General features: G+C 39.2%; 1 protein-coding gene across 1 annotated transcript; it reads right to left on the bottom strand.

Annotated features, from left to right (window-relative positions):
- Positions 1-4,511: 4,511 nt before the first annotated feature.
- On the bottom strand, positions 4,512-16,398 carry LOC120416730 (glucose-6-phosphate isomerase). The gene is made up of 4 exons (XM_039578556.2): positions 15,907-16,398; positions 14,793-15,615; positions 14,485-14,730; positions 4,512-5,217 (listed from the first exon to the last, which is right to left on the bottom strand). Exons 1-4 carry the CDS (start codon positions 16,035-16,037, stop codon positions 4,744-4,746), a joined length of 1,674 nt encoding a protein of 557 aa, XP_039434490.1. The 5' UTR covers positions 16,038-16,398; the 3' UTR covers positions 4,512-4,743.
- Positions 16,399-20,289: the final 3,891 nt, after the last annotated feature.

The following is a 20,289-nucleotide window of genomic DNA, read 5'->3' as shown; positions in this document are numbered from 1 at the left end:
AAAAAAATCGTAGCTGCATAGTCTGGGGCACTAGAAAAATTACTGCATTCTTCGTTTTACTTTTAAAATATAGGAAGTGTTAGTAAAAACACAGCCAAAAATTACCCATAAAAAAACATTTTTAAAAACATTGGCAAAGTCACATAAAACAAGTCAACCTTCCAACCCTGAAATTTTAAGAGTTCTTCTTTCCAATGCTTTTTCAACCAGTTTTTGATCTTTAAAATGGATTTTTGGCGATTTTTCAGATCGAAGCCCGTCTAGAGGCGGGGTTAGGTTGTAGAGGGTTACTTCTCAGCAGTAAATATAAACATATTTTTTGAAAATGCTATAAGTTTCAAAAACGAAAATAAAAAAAAAATATTTACTAAAATAAAGTTTTTAGACAGTCAAAACAAATCACAAGAAACCAGTTCATTTAATTTTCATAATTTCAAATATGGATAGCAAACGACGTTATATTCTGCCGAGATTTGCACTATTATAGATATTTTTAATGAATACTAGAATTTTCACAATATTCGTTTTTTAATACCCAGATTTTTACAATTTTAAATATGGGTACCAAACGATTCGAAATTTTGTATTGATTTCCAAAATAAAAGTCGAGACAACTAATAGAAAGTGTGAGAATAGGAAGTAAATTGTGACTGTAGAAGGTATTGTTTTGATTCGCAGCATGTAAAATTGTGTTTTTAGCTTGTTTGGTTTATTTCACGGCTTTTTCAAAATGGTTCTCCAGAGCCCCGTTGGGCAGTGGGAGAACAAACGTTCTTTGAAGCTGATTTTTCAAATTGCGTTTGAATAAATAGTTTTTGACAATTGAGTTTGAATTATAACATAAATTTTCTATATTTGAGTAATTCGTTGATTTGTAACATAGTTTGTACCTTAAAGGGACCATCCATAAACCACGTGGACACTTTAGGAGGTGGAGGGGGGGGGGGAATGGCGATTGTCCACGATCCATACAAAAAGGGGGGTAACAGATTCCCAAATAAGTGATCACGTGGTTTATGGATGGTCCCAAATACGAGAAATATTGAAGAAGTTAAACTAGTTCTTATTTAAGGTGCATCAATGTATAAATTGTAAGAAAAGGATTTAAGAGAATTTGCCATAAATATTTGATGTGATATCTCATTTTTGTAAAGAATGAGTTTTTCCCGGTACATGAAAAAAGTTTCTTATTTTCCTGGTGGAGCACTGGTGCACCATCCTAAATTTTAAATTTGTGCATGGATGCAATGTTTGTGTCCAAAGAAAAGCTATTCCAGAGATATTGGATCAAAATTCACCCATTTGTTAGGCACTTGTATCAAACCCAAAACAATGTACCGCCTCCGGAACTAGTTAAAATGCGTACCGGAAACCGGGGTGACATTGTTAGGATTTCAATTTATTTTTCAAAAATTGGAACGGTAAGACTTGTTTCAAGATTTATATTTTTAAAACATGTACTGTAGGGTGGTCCAAACCCGAGATTTCGCGGGGCTACCCCCTGAAATCAAAGATTGACACATAACTAGGCTAAATTCCAAATTTGAGCTTATTCTGACCACGGGACCTCTGATGCCCTTGATGTTTGTATGGGAAAAATCGTCAAAATGTATGGAGAAAAGCAACTGTTTCAGTTATTCACCTGTGGAAGGCGCACTAACTAGCCAATTGTTACCAATTTTCGGAACTAAGATCTTCCTTAAATTTGGAAAAACTTTCCCGAAGACACAATTTTTTATGTTTTTTTGACAACAAGTTCAATTCGCATTTTTTATTTTGCCAGAAATCTTAAACCTATCAAAGACACCCCGTTTTACGGTATCCGGAAAGGAAAGGATGCCTAGCAACACATAGTGTTCCAGAGAGTTGCTCGTACTGACTCAGAGCAAGGGTGAGATGTAGGTGCAAGGACAGCGTGTGTTTTTTTGGGAATCGAGTGCATAATATTGACGATTCAACAAAAGGTATAATATTGTTACGATTTAACTGATTTTTAACACCAGGATTAGCAGACACAATTTTTACAATGGTTTAGAAGAATCAAATGCCGATTTCACTTAGAATCCCTGAATATTTTCCGACAAAAGGATCAAATCAAAATTCGCCCACAAAATCGCACGACACGGAAGGAAATGGACCGAAATAAAGCCCCTACTAAATAATAATAACAATAATCGCCCCGTCGGTTAGTCGCGACGCTGTTGTGGCAGCTTCGACTTGGGCGAATATCCGGTTGGTTACAATGTCACCTGTTGGCTGTAAGTTTCGGTGACCCCGACGGAGTGCTTATCACGGTGATTTTGGCTTCCGGTGTGACTGGAGGGGTCGCCACGTGCGGAGCGCGTGAAAGGGTGTTCTTTATTGGCCAACAAAAAAAGGTGGAAAGCTTTTGAATTAGCATTATTCCTAGACTAGCCTGATGAAAGTATGAGTTGTAGGGTTTTCCGCAGAAATAAGCAAATGGAAATGTTCGGTTTTTGATAAAGTGGTCTCCATGGCCGAATTCTTGATTGGTACGCGGGAAAAGTAAGTGACCCAATTTTTTTGATTTGTTTCTAATTTCCATAATACATTACTGGAAAAAACCCGGGGGAATGAAGGGATATCGATCGATTTACTTTCTTGAGGTGTTACTTTGGCGTTGGCGTAAGTAGGGTAAAATTTGTAGGACTGGAAGGATGGACATAAAACGCGGTTATTGCGAGTGTTATCATGGACAAAATAAAGTGAGATTGATTACTTCATTACGTCTGTTGAGGGCAATATATGTTGGACAAAACTATATGTTCTAACTGATTCGGCTAGTTCAAGTAAATTAAGAAAAAGCCTAAAGTTTAGGGAAGTTTGTTAGAATTCGTGTTTTTTTCTGACGGTTCAAGGGAGACACGAACTCATGGTTATAATAAGATCAAAGACCAATTCGAGAAGAAATGAATCTTCAAATCAAAATTTTAATTGTGGTAAGTTTCTTTGACCCACAAATTTAATGTAAAATATTACTAGAGAGACTTCCAGATGGTCAAATTTAGAGTGTCAGGTATTCAAGCGGTTTATTTTACTGCAGGAATCGTTTCTCCCACATTCGATCATACATCCAATTATTATTATTTTTTTAAATAAAAATCCACCCTCGATTGCCCGAAGACTCGAGCCTTTCCCGCTTTTTTTTTTAATTTTCTTGTTTCTAAGATTAAATTTCAGATCCGTGTGGAGTGTTCGGTCCGGTATGTCCACGCATCCTTCCTCCCCTGTAGATTCTGTGATATGTGAGCCGTTCTCAGAATTCTCACTGCAGTTAACACCGCGCAGTAGGGCTGGCCGCTTTAATTTTCGTTGTACGGTTTAGGTTGTTTTCGAATGTACTGACTGCAATTATTAATATTGACAAGAAAAGTGCTAATTACAAATGGAACCTGACTTTGGTGAACAAGAGTGTGCCCCTTTCCATAAAATGACAGTTTACATAAGGTGTGAAAATGGTATGCGCCCAAATGAAATGGACCATTCTCAATAATCCACCATCATGTCGAGGCTCAATGAACCAAAATAAGAAAACGAAAAAAAAACTTGTTTGTGCACTTCGAACAATCAAGTCTAGACTTTTGTAACATACCGAGCATTCAAGTGCCTTCAAACAAATTTAGACTCATTGTATAAAAACTCATCATTTAAAAACTATATAAAACCACCAGCTTGCCGAAAAATAATAACATGTTTAATGTAAATCGATGCTATAAAAAGAGAATCGAAACAGAACAGGTAAAACCTGGCATGAAATGCGCAAACTGCAGTGGAAACTACACCGCCAATTTGCGTAGTCTTCCCGTGGCCTTACGTTCTGCCAGTTCCACTGCTCCCATACAAATTGTTTAGAACTAGGCAAAATTAACTGTGGCTTCGGCTTAGCAGCCCTGCTTTCGAGGAATCTGTTTTGTACAGTGCGGACTCGCTATTTAAAAAAATAAATTTGAACAAACAAATCGAAGCAAAGCCAAAGAAAGAAAAAAAAGTGGTTCAAGCTGGTATTTATGGAAATAGTTTTTTTCGAAGTTGCTAACAATTATGGATTTGTCCAGATTGTAATTATTGGTTTCCAGGTGGACAAGTCCTTGGAGATTTCTTTCATTTCTCAGAACAACGAAAATTCCGTATTTTTCCTATGAAATTATGCATCGACTATTGTTTCGGCTTCGTGTCCAAACAAGCTATAAATTATCTCTTTTATGAATATTCATAATGACCGGTCATAATAACCGCCGGCGGTTTTCTTTAAGCTTCAGGAGACACCTTTTGTTTCGTGTTTCTTGTAAAACGATGCGGAAAAAGAAATCCTTTCACTGCAGGTCATTTCTACCTTTGCTGTACTGTCGGCTGTACTGTAATTAATTAGACGAAACACGCTGCATTCACACAGAGAAAATGAGCAAAGGCAATAACCACCAGGAACGGACTCAGATTGAGCGCTGACACGAAGGTTGTCGGAATTGTGATATTTCGTGAAAAAGTTGTGGTTTTAGTTTACTTCGAAAGCATTTAATTTATTTTGGGGGGTTTTATGCACTAATATAGGGTTGCACCAATCAAAGTTGTATGAAGTGCTGCTAGCAGGTTTATTGAAATGATCAACGTTTTCCTAAATTTAGCATTTTGTTTTTGCTTAACGCTCTAAACGTACGTACGTTTAAGAATAAGTTAATGGTTTTATATTTGATAACATCTTTTTTCTTTCATTAACATATGTGCTTATTCCCAGTGAATCTTGATGTGGTTGATCAGCCCATTGGTGGACGAATCGTGGGAGGTAGTTTTGTTGGGGTCGTTCAGATCGACCTCGATGGCCTTGGCCAGAGCCTTGCCCAGCTCGACGCCCCACTGGTCGAACGAGTTGACGTCCCAGATGACACCCTGGGTGAAGATCTTGTGCTCGTACATGGCGATCAGCGCACCCAGCGTGAACGGGGTCACCTTCTTGACGAGGATCGAGTTGGTCGGACGGTTACCGGTGAAGACCTTGTGCGGCAACAGCTGCTCCAGCTTGTCACCGGACATACCGGCCTTCTCCAGCTCGGCACGGGCCTGCGACTCGGACTTGCCCATCATCAGCGCCTCCGTTTGGGCCAGGAAGTTGGCCAGCAGGATCTTGTGCATGGCGCCGTCCTCGACCGGGTTGTGGGTGATGACCGGGGCGATAAAGTCACACGGGATCAGACGGGTGCCCTGGAAATAGAAAATGAAGGGAGGTTGTTGAGTATGGCCAGCCTGTTTTGTTAGCATTGTGGCTTGGAAGGCACGTCGACGTATGGTTGACAAGACGGTTGTAAATAATTTTCTCTGTGATGTTTGGACAAAATGCGATTCTCAAACAATTCTAGTTGAGCTTGAGCCGATCCAGAATAACGAATTTAGCTTTTCGAATTTCATCCATAACTTATTAATCTTTTAATTTATATTTTTTTTAGACAAATAATTGCAATTTCGAATGTAATTTTGCAACTTTTTTCCTTCAGTAGATTTACACGATTCACCCGCTAACTCTATTCCCAACTTTGAATTAATCAGCTGTTGAAAGGTAATCCACATCTCAGCTTAGGATAGTAACTTCACACAAGTAATGCTGATCAATAGTTTTCCAAATTTCGACTGAAAATTGAGGGCCAAATGGGTACTACAGTACTTGTTCGGTAACTGGGCTGAGAACGTAGCCCAGTCACTGAATGCTGCTCGATAACTGGGCTGAACGAAAACAACGAGGGGACCATCGATGCATAAAATTTTCCAGATGAAATAAAAAAATAAAAGTAAATGAAATTATTTACGACTTGAAATAAAATAAAATTTTGAAAAAAAGTTTTTTTTACTTATTGAACATGATTTTTGCATCCATTATCCCTTCTGTCATTTCGGTTTGTTTTGGGTTTTTGACGTTTGTCTGCTTTTTAACTGGGCTACGGCCCAGTTAGCGAACGCCCAAGTTAAAAGCAACCCAGTTAAACAACGCCCAGTTACCGAACAACTACTGTACTTAGAACCTCAATTCATTTTTCGTAATTTAAATTCATTGCAAGACTAGCAACCAAGGGTAGGATCAACAATGTAAAAAAAATCAGAGAATTTTCTCAGCACTCGAAATATATTTTTTCATAAATGTAAAAGGATTGACACTATTTTAAAATAAATTGAAAGAAGATTGTTCTGAAAATTTCAGCTTGAAAATCTTTAACTCTACGGTGTATTTTATCAAAAAATCACAATAACACTTTCTGATTCCAAAATGAATTTTGTATCCAAAATAGTTATGCAACAAGCATAGCATAGCATAGCATTGGTGTCTACCCGTAGCTGCTACTTCGTTATTGACCAGGACCCCCAAACATTGCTCCGTGGACCACAGATGGAAAGTAGGAACCAATCATCACCCCTTCGCAATTTTCAAAGGTCCCTATCATGCTGATCAATACCGACGCCGGCCACGACCAGAGGTAAGACACGGGGAAGTGGATGGGAATGTTAGTCCGATACTTGAGTGATGGGACCGCCAAATCGACTGCGTCTCCGACAAAGTATCACATGAGTTTTGAGGGGTTAGTAAGATGGGTATGAGGTCAGGATTCACTGTGGTAGGTGATGCGACCATAAGCAATTTGTTTATCGGTTGAAATTTTAAAAATATTAGGCAGCCGGCTGCGGAAAGATAGCTATCTAGGGATTTAAATATAGTATTAATTCGACCGCGATTCTCCAGAAATTCTCCGTCGGCGTGCCTTCCGATCAACGGTGATGTAAGAAGGGCTTCATTTATTGAAATGATTATTGAAATGATATAGAAAGGGCTTAATCCAGCAATACGACTTGCTAGTCTCAAAAAAAAAAAAAATAGGTACGTTTTTATAGAAAACTATAAATAGAGAACAACACAAAAAAACTCATCGGCCAACGAACGCGAGTGGAAAAAAAACAATGAAAAAAAAGAAGGTAAAAAAAAACAGAACTGCGCGTCCCGAAAAGCACCACACTACTGATGCCATTATTTAATTATAATAGCCAATCACCCCATGCACTCGAACAGCGACACAAAATAGACGGAAAATAACACGAAAAAACAGGACTGCGCGTCCACACAGGCACCGCACTACTGATGCCATTATTTAATTATAATAGCCAATCACCCAATGCACTCGAACAGCGACACAAAAGAGACGGAAAATAACACGAAAAAACAGGACTGCGCGTCCACACAGGAACCGCACTACTGATGCCATTATTTAATTATAATATCTGTATCCAAAATAGTTATGCAACAAGGTGCAAAAAGAGGATTTTTTCAGCACGAGTCGTACATTTATCCAACGAGGTTCACCGAGTTGGATAAATACGAAGAATGCGGAAATAATCAAGTTTTGCAACAAGTTCCATACAACATTTTTTGCAATTTCGAAAAACACCCATTAAGTAAAATTTTAAGTCAAATTTTCATGTATTTTGTCAATAAATCGTTTAAATAAAAAAAAATGTTGAAAAATTTTACTTTTCGAAACAAGTGCTGAAAAGTGTTGCTATTCGATTCTGTTAGTTTTGGTACAGAAAAGTAGGCTATTTCGTCGTTCAAGAATGACAGGAAAAGTAAGTAGTTTAACGACGGAATTGCAAAAAATATATTTGGAAGCTTTTTCCTGATAATAGCTACATGAAAAATATCATAATTTTATTTTCTCAAAAATGCCCGTCAAATATCAAAAACTGAAAAAATCAAAAGAAGTAAAGTTTGTCAAAATCGATTTTTTGTGATAAAAAGTTAATTAAAAATTTGCTATTTTCCCGTGGTTCTTTTTTTCTGAATAGACCTAATGATAACCTACAGCAGTGCTGAAGACACCAAATAGATCAGGAAATTTTTAAAAAGATTTTTAAATATTTGCATAGAACTTTTTTATGGACAGTTCCCAAATTTGTATGGAGGCTTGTATGTTTAAACCAATGATGTAAAATGGCTTATTTATAATGACTTATGAATTGATGAACAATTCAATTCAAATAAAAAAAAATACAAAATATAAAAATAGCTTTTTTTTGCGAAAATTATATAGCATAACTTATTTATCAAAAAATGATTTTCTAATAGTAGTTTATGCAACAAGTTGCAAAAAGAGGATTTTTTCAGCACGAGTCGTACATTTATCCAACGAGGTTCACCGAGTTGGATAAATACGACGATTGCTGAAAAAATCAAGTTTTGCAACGAGTTCCATACAACATTTTTTGCAATTCCGAAAAACACCCATTGAGTGAAATTCTAAGTCAAATTTTCATGTATTTTGTCTATAAAACGTTTAAATCAAAAAAATGTTGAAAAGTGTTACTTTTCGAAACAAGTGCTGAAAAGTTCAACTTTTCAGCACCCATTTCAGTGCTGAAAAGTAGAACTTTTCAGCATTTATTTTGAAAAGTGTTGCTATTCGATTCTGTTATTTTTGGTACAGAAAAGTAGGCTATTTCGTCGTTCAAGAATGACAGGAAAAGTAAGTAGTTTCACGACGGAATTGCAAAAATGTTGTTTTTGCAATTCCACTATGAAACTGTCAACTTTTCCTGCCCTTCTGGAGAAACGAAACGGCCTACTTTTCCCTACCACAAATAACAGAATGGAAAATTAATACCTTTCAATAACAGTGCTGAAAAGTTCTACTTTTCAGTACTGAAATGGAACTTTTCAGCACTAGGATCAAAAGTGCAGTGCTTCTGGGGACGCGCAGTCCTGTTTTTTCATGATAATTTTCGTCTCTTTTGTGTCGCTCTTTGTGTGCATGGGGTGATTGGGCATAATAATTGAATAATGCCATCAAAAGTGCAGTGCTTCTTGGGACGCGCAGTCCTGTTTTCTCGTGATAATTTTCGTCTCTTTTGTGTCGCTCTTTGTGTGCATGGGGTGATTGGGCATAATAATTGAATGATGCCATCAAAAGTGCAGTGCTTCTGGGGACGCGCAGTCCTGTTTTTTCGAGATAATTTTAGTCTCTTTTGTGTCGCTGTTTGTGTGCATGGGGTGATTGGGCATAATAATTGAATGATGCCATCAAAAGTGCAGTGCTTCTTGGGACGCGTAGTCCTGTTTTTTCGTGATAATTTTCGTCTCTTTTGTGTCGCTCTTTGTGTGCATGGGGTGATTGGGCATAATAATTGAATAATGCCATCAAAAGTGCAGTGCTTCTTGGGACGCGCAGTCCTGTTTTCTCGTGATAATTTTCGTCTCTTTTGTGTCGCTGTTTGTGTGCATGGGGTGATTGGGCATAATAATTGAATAATGCCATCAAAAGTGCAGTGCTTCTTGGGACGCGCAGTCCTGTTTTTTCGTGATAATTTTCGTCTCTTTTGTGTCGCTCTTTGTTTACATGGGGTGATAGATTTTATGTGATTAGGTTTTAGGTGATTGGGTTTTATTTTTTTTTATGTTGTCTTCTTACTCTTCATTTCCTCAGTTTGAATTGCGATGCCTTTCCGTCGGGTCGTGTTTTTTTTCGCGTTCGTCGTCGGTGTGTTTTTCGTTTTTTTCGCGTGATTGTTTGTGTGTAAAGGTGCGGCTGGCTCTGGTTGTCATCGATGACAATTGAGCCAGTCTGATTTGCGATGCCTTTCGGTTGGGTCGCAGGGTTTTTTCGCGTTCGTCGTCGGTGTGCAATAACAACAAAACCTTATCATACCATTTCAGCTCGATAAACATCGTAACTCGTCGTTCGCTTCGTTAATCAGTACCCCACTAAACATGAATCATGTAAAACTCGTAAAAACATCTCAATTAAAAAGTCAGACTGTTAAATCCTTCATCATGTAATTACCAACAATTTTGGTTCTATCTTTCCACAGCCGGCTGTCTAAGATTAAACCATTTCAATTAAAAGTTAACAGCCGATAAACGGGAAATGTCTCATCCGCAGCATCCAATTGCTTGCCTTGAGAATAAAACATAATACCTTTCAACAAACACTATGATTTTGGGTCGCATCATCATCTTCTATGATGAATCCTGACCAAACACCCTATCCTACTAACAAATTTTTCAGGTTCCTGGCGCTTGTGGGGTGTAAGCACAGAGTAAATCAGCTGCCCTAGTAGCAACCTGCGCTAACTAATATTCCCGTCCCTTAAAATCGAGGTCTACAAACTGACATGGCGGGCGCCGTTGGTGGCCAATGACTGTTACCTATTCGCAACTGATCTAGCTTTAGCAATCATGGTGTTTTATCTTTTCAGCGCATTCATACATGCTGTTGATAAGGGAAACACCACTAGATCGTCGAAGCATATAATCAGTAGTACTGAAAGGATATTACGGTTCTGTTCAGCAACGGAGGGGCAACCATGGGTGATCTCTCATGCTCATGCTCATGCTCATGAAATGGAACTTTTCAGCACTAGTATCGAAAAGTAACATTTTTCAATATTGTTTTGTTTGGAACGATGAATTTACTAAACACATGAATGTTTGACATAAAATTCCATTAAATAAGCGTTTTTCGGAATTGCAAAAAATGTTGTAAGCAACTCGTTGCAAAGCTTGATTTTTTCAGCACTCGTCGTATTTATCCAACTCGGTAAACCTTGTTGGATAAATGTACAACTCGTGCTGAAAAAATCTTCTTTTTGCAACTTGTTGCATAAACTACTATTGTAGAAGAATTTTGCGTATCTTAATTATTTTTCTAAAATAAATTTTCTATTTTTGAGATTTACATCCAGAGCCATCATTGAGTTATTGATACCATATAAAACCTAAATTGTTCTAAAAAAACTTCATCATAAAGCAGAAAAATAATTCAAACCAAAAGTAATCAGACAATAATTTACTTATTTGTTTTAAAACAAATTCGGACATATTTTGATATTTTTTCTATTTTTCGATACAGGCATAATATTTGATAAAACATTTTATTCATGAATTCTCAGTAATATATCAAATCTTTCGATAATATGAAAACTGTTTTTATGTTTGAAGCCTTTTTGCCCATTCCCGACTGAAAAAGATACGTAAAAATGTTCAAAAAAGGTAAATATTTGTAATTTTTTGATGATTGAATATTCAGCTATTTGTACAATAATGTTTAATCTAGTTCTCCCTATTTTTCAGGTATCCTTTATTTCCTAAACTATACCCAATTGCAAAATATCGAATGCTCAAAAATGTTAGAATTTCACGATTTGATTTAGAAACAATATTTTTTCTATGTATTGCTCAAGTTCAAATTATGTTCAGCAGTTCATCGTAAAAAAAAGTCTAATCTTGCTCAAGCCATAAATCGCACCCATTAAAAGGATTACAAGAAAAGTTCGCTGTAAATTGCCAAAATCGGATCAAACACGCGAAATAGTCACTAAAATTCAGCACTCATTAATTTAGAACTTAATTTGAGTTCGAGTCAACTCACTCGGACCTCAAGTTCGCCATCATGAATAATCAAACACTTGAAATTATGAGGCGTACCATAAATTTATTAGGAATGTAAATCACTCCACGTTTCGGAATTGTGTTGACCTTTTCACCTTTTTTCCCCTTACAACATCACTTGAAGTATGTCGGATTTGGTTCAACACTAGAGCCAAGATTGACTTTTGATTGCCTTTATGGTTCTGTTTCGTGCCAAAGTACTAGATTTCATTTGCCTTCGCTCCAAAAAAACAATACAGCTCGTGGAAAGGTTTTAAATTAGTTGAAATTGTGGTAAAGGGAGCTGGTCTTTAATCACCTGCCGGACCTCCACGTGGCCACCAGAGCTGCCCCGTTGGGGGTGGAAGCGTGCGAAAATGTGATACATTATCGGAATCACACCCCACACCAGCCAGCGAAACCCTGGTGGTGTCGGATCAGGTGATTAACCGCGTACTGACTTAAAGCCAGAGTGAGGAAGGTGGAGTGGGGATTTTTAAGGACCAAGGTACTTGTCCTGAATTTGTGACCACCTTGGCAGGTGAAGAAATTTGGAATGGTTTTATGCTAATTTTTCCACCGGAGCACGATGGTTATCGCGTGACCCTTTGAGTGGGTGGTCATATATTTACAATCTTAAGGACCTACACTTGTAGGGGATTTTTGGTATGTTAGTTATCAAGATAAAATTCAAAAAACACTGTTTTTTTTTGGGAAATAAACTTTAGAAAATTATCATTTCAATTTCAACCAAACCTCGCTTTTTTAATTCTTAAGCTGTCCCAATTTCACCTAACAATTCAAATGTTTGCTCGCGAATGATGTACACCAGGCTATACATAAAAAGTTGAACTGAAAAATAGCATGTTACTTCGCACGTTAGGTGCTGATGGCGAACAACGGTCAACAACAAACTATCGCGCGGGAATTTATATCCCCACAAAGATAGTGCTAAATACGTGTAATGGCGTGTTGTCGTGTTTCCACAGATTCAGGAGTTGTTGCCAGACCAAATTGAGACATTTGGGGCTACTTTATGATGGTGTAAAAGCAGCTTTAGGTGCTAGCTGGTGAGATTGCCGTGAACATGTTTCAACGTTCTAAAGGTTCTAAATTTTTCTAAATAGCTTACGACGGTTCGTTATTTTCTGATTCCTGAGAAAAAAAATACAGCAACATTATAGACTGTCCGGACAAGATTATTCGAAGTCCTCGCAATTATTTCACTGCCGATAGATAAACGAATCACGAAATAAATACCTTGTATTTTTGGATTGTTTAGCATAAATACAATCCCCAAAAATTCTCCAAAGTAATCTGGGAATATGTCCTAGATAGGGGCCAACATGGTGGTGTGAAATAATGTTAAAAATCATTTGGAAATGTAATGCACGGTGTTTTTGATAGAAAAATTTAAGATAAAAAATGGGCAGGTCTGATATTTGGCACCAAAAAGCAGGGATCTTTATTTTTTTTTTTTAGATGATTTTTCTACAGTTAGTTTGCTGAAATCGATGGACAAAACAATATTGAAAAATGTTACTATTTCAGTGCTGAAAAGTCGAACTTTTCAGCGTTGGTAATTAAAGGTTTCGTCTCTCGAGAATTACAGGAAAAGTAAGTAGTTTCAATATATTTTCAGAAATTGTCATTTATGGGAAATATTTTAATACATCGAAAACTGCATTTGTTTTTGTCAAAATGAAACAATGTGGCCATATCTCTCGGAAGAACATGGTGTACTTTTCAACAAAAAGGGATGAATCCCGCATAGATCGGTTTTTATATGTGAGAAACTTATTTTGGATTTGAATTCATAGGACAGAGTGCAGCGCAAAATCAAACTTTTTTCAGTAAAATCGCCAATAGTTCATTTTAGTTTGAGGTCTCCATTGATTGTTATGTAAAATTGTCCGGGAAACACGATGGTGATAAAATAAAACAAATAAAAATATAAGGAATTGGTCAAAACTGAATTTACTTAAAACGTTCAAATATAATATTAGTGGGCATTTAATGGTTAACATTTTATTTTTATCGAATTCCTTGGACAATTTTCTATAAAATGCAACCTTTAGAAAGTCTTTTGCTCAAATAGTTGCAAAGTTATGATTAAAAGAAAAAAAAAGTTTTTTAGAAAATCGTCAAAAAAGAGAGCGGTGCCAAAAATAGAGGGATGGTCCAATCAGCACCAAACTTGGAATTTCTGTTAACTATCGATAGATGCAAGTTCCCTTTAAGTTTGGTCCAAGTCGGTGAAGGTCGAGTCCAAAAGTGTACTCAGTTGACCTGGAATGACCCATACGCATTTTGAAAACTTGCATTTTTATGAAAAAAAAAATTAAAGATCGGCAAAAAAAAATCCGAGGTTCCCTTTTTCATTGGAATGTTTAACACATGGCTTGATACGTTTTCTGCATTGGGACATCATTTTTGTTTCATGCTACTTATTGGAGTACCGGATTCGTGTGGTTAAAAATTACAGTTCAAGAGTTTTTTTTAAACATAACTTTCATTTTTTGCTTTTTGGGTGTTTTTAAACCGCCTTGAGTCAGGAGTATTCAAAAATACCCAAAAAGCAAAAAAATGAAAATTTTGTTTAGAGGACCTTTGAAAAAACTCCAGATGTTCTCCCATAGCTAATACATTTTAGAAAAAAGAAAAACTGCTGAAGTGGAAGTGAGTTTAATAAGACTGAGCATTATTTTAGAAAAGTGTGGGCAAAATATATCTAAGATTATTTTCTCGTGAAATGTCGTTGAAAAGTTGAAAAAGATTTTTGCACGAGAAGTATATCGGCCCGTAGTCACCCCCACTGACGGTACGTTGAACATGAAACCAGTAAATAAAATGTATTATATTTATGAATCGTTGATAAAAATCGATTTCAATTTGCTAAATTTACACTCACTGAGCATCGTCGCCACCAACCAATAAAATCTCTATCCATATCACATCACGATTATGAAATCGGTCGTTTGCTCCAACCGCGTGCCGTGCCCTCACTCTCTACTAGCAAATCATTTTTTTTCACCACATTGCATCACACAAACCCCCCAAAAACTTACCTGATGAATCAGCTGGTAAAATGCATGCTGGCCGTTCGTTCCGGGCTCGCCCCACACGATCGGTCCGGTGTTGAAGTTGACCTTCTGCCCTGCCTTGGTCACGCCCTTGCCGTTGCTCTCCATGTCACCCTGCTGGAAGTAGGCCGCAAATCGGTGCAGATACTGATCGTACGGCAGCAGGGCTTGAGTTTCCGCTCCGTAAAAGTTCGAGTACCAGATGCCCATCAGGGCCAGGATGACGGGGGCCTTTTGAGTGGAAGTTGGACTTTAGACAGTGGGAAGGCGGGTTTATGGACTAATTATCTTACATTTTCATTGAGGGGCGCCGTCAGGAAGTGGTTGTCCATGTAGTGGGCACCCTCTAGCAGCTTCTCAAAGTTGTCAAAGCCGATGGACAGGCAGATGGACAGACCGATGGCGGACCACAGCGAGTAGCGTCCACCGACCCAGTCCCAGAAGGCGAACATGTTCTTGGTGTCGATGCCGAAGGCGGACACCTTTTCCTTGTTGGTCGACAGCGCTACAAAGTGCTTGGCGACATGTTCCTTCTCGCCGCAGCGCTCCAGGAACCAGTTCTTGGCGGCAGTGGCGTTGGTGATTGTCTCCTGCGTGGTGAACGTCTTGGAGGCAATGATGAAGAGAGTCGTCTCCGGGTCGAGCTTCTTCAGCGTTTCGGCAATGTGCGTACCGTCAACGTTGGACACAAAGTGCGACCGGATGCCGGTGTTGTAATGTTTCAGCGCTTCGCTGACCATCAGCGGGCCCAGATCGGAACCTCCGATGCCGATGTTGACGACATCGCTGATCTTCTTGTTTGTGTAGCCACGCCAGACGCCGTTCAGCACCTGCTCGGTGAACTCCTTCATGTGCTCCAGCACGGCGTTCACCTCCGGCATGACGTCCTTGCCGTCGACCAGGATCGGCTTGTTCGAGCGGTTACGCAGGGCAATGTGCAGCACGGCCCGGTCCTCGGTGATGTTGATACGTTCACCGCCAAACATGTCGTTCCGGGTCTTGACCACGTCCCGCGACTCGGCCAACTCCAGCAGCATGTTCCACGCATCGTCCGTGATGCGGTTCTTCGAGTAGTCCAGCAGAATATCGCCGTCCTCCGGAGTCGACAGCTTCAAGCTGAAATCAATCGTCAATGGGAGCTATTTTTAGCCAGCAGTTCATTCACTTTCACTTTGAAACCGCTCGCGAGGGTCAAATCTTGACTTTTTTTTGATAAGGTCCTATAAACAAATGTAAACATTGAGTGTATCCCGCTTACTCCGATCGACTTTGACATAAGGTGTGAAAGGGATACACTCAATGTTTACATTTGTTTATAGGACCTTATCAAAAAAAAGTCAAGAAATGTTACTCGCCAACACAGCAAGCGTTGAATTTGGAGCAACATTGCATTGCTACACAACTCACCTGAACTTGTCGAAGCGAATGTCATCCTCCTCGAAGATCTTCTTAATGTTGATGGAAGATCCATGCTCCTTGTAGTACGCCTGAATCTGCTGGTAGACCGAATCTTCGGACAGTAGCACCTTACCGGACATCTTGCAGCTTAGTTCTTCGCACTAGTAACACCACACAACAGACTACAAGAACAGTGACCACCACACAAGTGCGAACACACGACTATCAAAATTTCAACACCGCGCAAGAGTCCTTGTTGTTGGAACTCTCGGAAACCGTACCGAATCTTCGAAGCGTAGCTCAACGACTGACGCCCTAAACCAACCAGTACGATCCTTGAAGTATCCTCGTAGCACCACTCCTGGGAATGATTCTCGAGCAGCCTTTCAGGAGAACCTAGAACGAGCCTCCTGCGGAACGCGCGACGACTTTGGGGCTGTGGTTAATACGGTGCTGCTGGCGAAGTTCGGTTCGGTTGGTTCAATGTCAAATGAATAACACTCGACTCCGGTGGAAAATAGCAGCGCGAGAGAGAGCGCGGCACTAAACACGCCAACACGGAACAGCTCTCGACGGAGAGGCAGAAAGGTTTTTGTGTGTGGGGAGGACGCGCGCGCTGTAACAGCGGGAGAGAGAATCGTCATGTGATAAGAAAGACCGTGGTGTAGGTTGGGTGCGTAGATTGTGTTCATGGGTTTGGTCAAAATAGAATGAGTGGAATAGGTTTGTGCAACCATAAACCTATTCCACCCATTCCAAGTTGGATACATACGAAAAGTGTTAGAAAAATCGAACTCATTGCATTACCAATTACCGAGTTTAACACATTTTTTACGTTCGTTCGGTTCTTTCAGAAGGCTATGGCTATGAAAAGCTAGTTTTGACAAAGAACTTTGTCCTAAGGTTTCTATACGTGGTGTCAATCCAAAATTTTCGCGAAGCGAAAACGTTACGTGACGAATTCCCCTCTCGGCAAATTTCCCCTCTTTTTGGTGCACGCTGGTTGGATGAACGAACGTTTCCCAATCAGTCAATCGAGAGACGTGAGATTGATGTATCTAAAATCACCCCCACTCCACCTCATAATTTTCGGATCGTCGACGAGGCAACAAAACGAGGCTCAGTCGGTCCCGAAAATTCATTCCATTGCTGGACGTCGACGAGAACACATCAGAAGCAGATGGTCTGGTGGCCCGGTAGCAGACGGCCTGGAGGTCCGGGAGCAGATGGCTTGGAGGCAAGGACCAGCTAAGACATGCCAGTCGCGGGAGTCGATCATTGGAACTGGCCACCACCTGGACTGGAGTGGCCGGAGGCCCCCTCGGATGTTCCGATGGGGGGACATTTGTCGGACCGTAAGAGTTGGGGCAATATGGGTATCAAACTTTATGGTTTTTGATACTGGACATTAAATTTGACATTTCGGCAGTAGTGGCCACAATCCGGAGTGGCCGGAGGCCCCGCGGATGTTCCGATGGGGGGACATTTGTCGGACCGTAAGAGTTGGGGCAATATGGGTATCAAACTTTATGGTTTTTGATACTGGACATGAAATTTGACATTTCGGCAGTAGTGGCCACAATCCGGAGTGGCCGGAGACCCCGCGGATGTTCCGATGGGGGGACATTTGCCGGACCGTAAGAGATGGACCAATATGGGTATCAAACTTTATGGTTTTTGATACTGGATATGAAATTTGACATTTCGGCAGTAGTGGCCACAATCCGGAGTGGCCGGAGGCCCCGCGGATGTTCCGATGGGGGGACATTTGCCGAACCGTAAGAGTTGGGGCAATATGGGTATCAAACTTTATGGTTTTTGATACTGGACATTAAATTTGACATTTCGGCAGTAGTGGCCACAATCCGGAGTGGCCGGAGGCTCCCTCGGATGTTCCGATGGGGGGACATTTGCCGAACCGTAAGAGTTGGGGCAATATGGGTATCAAACTTTATGGTTTTTGATACTGGACATGAAATTTGACATTTCGGCAGTAGTGGCCACAATCCGGAGTGGCCGGAGGCCCCGCGGATTTACCGATGGGGGGACATTTGCCGAACTGTTAGAGTTGGGGCAATATGGGTATCAGACTTTATGGTTTTTGATACTGGACATTAAATTTGACATTTCGGCAGTAGTGGCCACAATCCGGAGTGGCCGGAGTGGTTTCTGGAAATTTAGAATAACTATCTCGTAATCAATTAGAGCACTGTAAAGGGCAGTTTTAATGTCTGCTGTTCAAATCTCCTTTACTGCCACCGATTGCTTGCAACAGCCTTGCAAAAACATTTCCGCATCATGGTAACTTTCGAGTGGTGAAGGAAAGTCAATTGATTTCACTTCTATTTCTATTTCAGCTCCACTTGCAATTTCCGTCCCCTTAGTTCGATAGGACGGACCGGACATTCTAATCGAAAATTTCAACAATCATCTTGCAAAGTTCTTTGTCATACTGGTCATGTGTAACATAACCACCTGCACCTTTTTTCACTACAGTCCAGACTCGATTATCCGGAGGCCTCGGAAAAATTTCAGATAATCGAAACTTCGTTAAATAAAAAAAATTATTCGCTCTACAGCTTTGCCTTGGCGTTCTCGATTGCGAGATTCCTACTCGAAACTAGGTGTTCGAAGGCTTGATTGTTGAGGCAATTGCAAACCTCTTTTTACACCTAAGCTTCCATCCACCCCGGGATTCGAACTGACGACCTTTGGATTGTGAGTCCAACTGCCTGCCAGCGACTCCACCGAGGCAGGACCCAGGGAGACGACTCCTACACCTGGACTGAGCTAACGACCTAACCTTTTTAGGTTAGTCCGGGGCCAACATTTACTTCCCGTCCGACGGAAGGCGTGATCAGACAAATCTCGTCTCGAAAAATGCCACCGGGACCGTCTGGGATCGAACCCAGGCCGACTGGGTGAGAGGCAATCACGCTTACCCCTACACCACGGTCCCGGCTACTTCGGTAAATCGAACCACGAAAAAAAAAATTGTTTTTCGTTGTCTAATTTTTGATTGTCGAGCTTTAGGTAAGAAAGGGACCCCTAAACTACGCTAGAATGATTTAGAATTTTTAAATCTAAGATGGCGACCAAAATGGCGGTGATGGAATACTAAAAAGAAGCATTTTATTTTTTAATAGGCAAACGAACAGCTAAAATTTGACTTAAATAGGGTCGTAGCACTCAAATTTTATGTTAATCAGAAGAAAATGAAAAAAAAAACACGAAGAAGGATTTTTTTTTCTTCGTGATTCGAATATCGGAAGTACCATACAAAACTTCTGATAATCGAACTTCGGATAATCGAAACTCCGGATAATCGAGGCTTCGGATAATCGAGTCTGGACTGTATACATTTTATAAATTTTTAATTTTACATTACGATGAAAATGGTAAAAATTGTGCATTCCCCTTGTCAAAAGATTCCGCTTTGCATCCTTAGTTTGTCATACAAAATAGGCACGTGTGTATTAGAAAATCTGTAAATTAAAAAAGGTCTGACCGGTTTGGTGATTTGGCACGGTGCGTTTTCTAGAACAAACTTTTCAGGAAAAAATAGTCATCGCTACTTTCAAATGTGTCTTATAGGAAATTTTCTCAGCTTTCCAATGCTTCTTAGAGCGAAATGTTTCATCGGGAAATTTCTGAGATACCTCTATTTTATGTTTTTTGGTTTTAAATTTCTTTATTATTTATTGGAAACTTTATACTAACAGTTCAGAAAACTTATGAAATGATGTGTTTCATGTGTCATTTACTCATCAAAATGTGCAAAATAAGACAAGAAACAACTTTGTAGAAGGTTGCAAACCGCTAAACATTTTGAAAATGAAGTTTTAACCAAATTTTTGAATATATGGAATTTATTCAGAAATTAAAATCATAAAACAATGTAAAAATATATTTTTATTAGATTATTACATATATTTTTTGTGTACAAATATCACGTGTCTGCTCTGATTTAGCTTGTTCAACCAAAACTTTGGCAGGTTTGTGATTGTTAATGGTATTATTGAATTTTAATGAATAAATTTGATATTTTCTTAAGCAAACATTAACCAGGAACATAAATACAAATATGATTTAAAATCGAAAATGTACTACATATTACTGTTGCAAGCTTCAAAAGTCATATTTTCATGAGTATAAAATAAATATAAAATTTTATAAAATGTTTACTGTTGAAAATGCACTTAAAAGTAGCAATAAAACTCGAGTCTTCCAATTCAGAATGCTGAAAACACCGTCACATTTTTTTTTGTTTGAACCGTATTATTTATCATTTTAACAAAAAAATAAAACCAAAAAAAGTCTTTCCAAACTATTTGAACAAGAATCAAGAAATAAAACATTTTTTTAAAAAGATGAGATTGAAGATGAGAGTCT

This window comes from Culex pipiens, chromosome 2 (genome assembly GCF_016801865.2).
Source record: "Culex pipiens pallens isolate TS chromosome 2, TS_CPP_V2, whole genome shotgun sequence".
In the NCBI taxonomy this organism is placed as follows: Eukaryota; Metazoa; Arthropoda; class Insecta; order Diptera; family Culicidae; genus Culex; species Culex pipiens.
This window is presented reverse-complemented; position numbering and strand designations above follow the sequence as displayed.

Coding starts and splice junctions, on each gene's coding strand:
- LOC120416730 (XM_039578556.2), bottom strand. CDS start 16,037: ATGTCCGGTAAGGTGCTACTGTCCGAAGATTCGGTCTACCAGCAGATT. Junction 15,616..15,906: donor ATTCGCTTCGACAAGTTCAG/GTGAGTTGTGTA, acceptor GATTGATTTCAG/CTTGAAGCTGTCGACTCCGG. Junction 14,731..14,792: donor CGGCGCCCCTCAATGAAAAT/GTAAGATAATTA, acceptor TCCACTCAAAAG/GCCCCCGTCATCCTGGCCCT.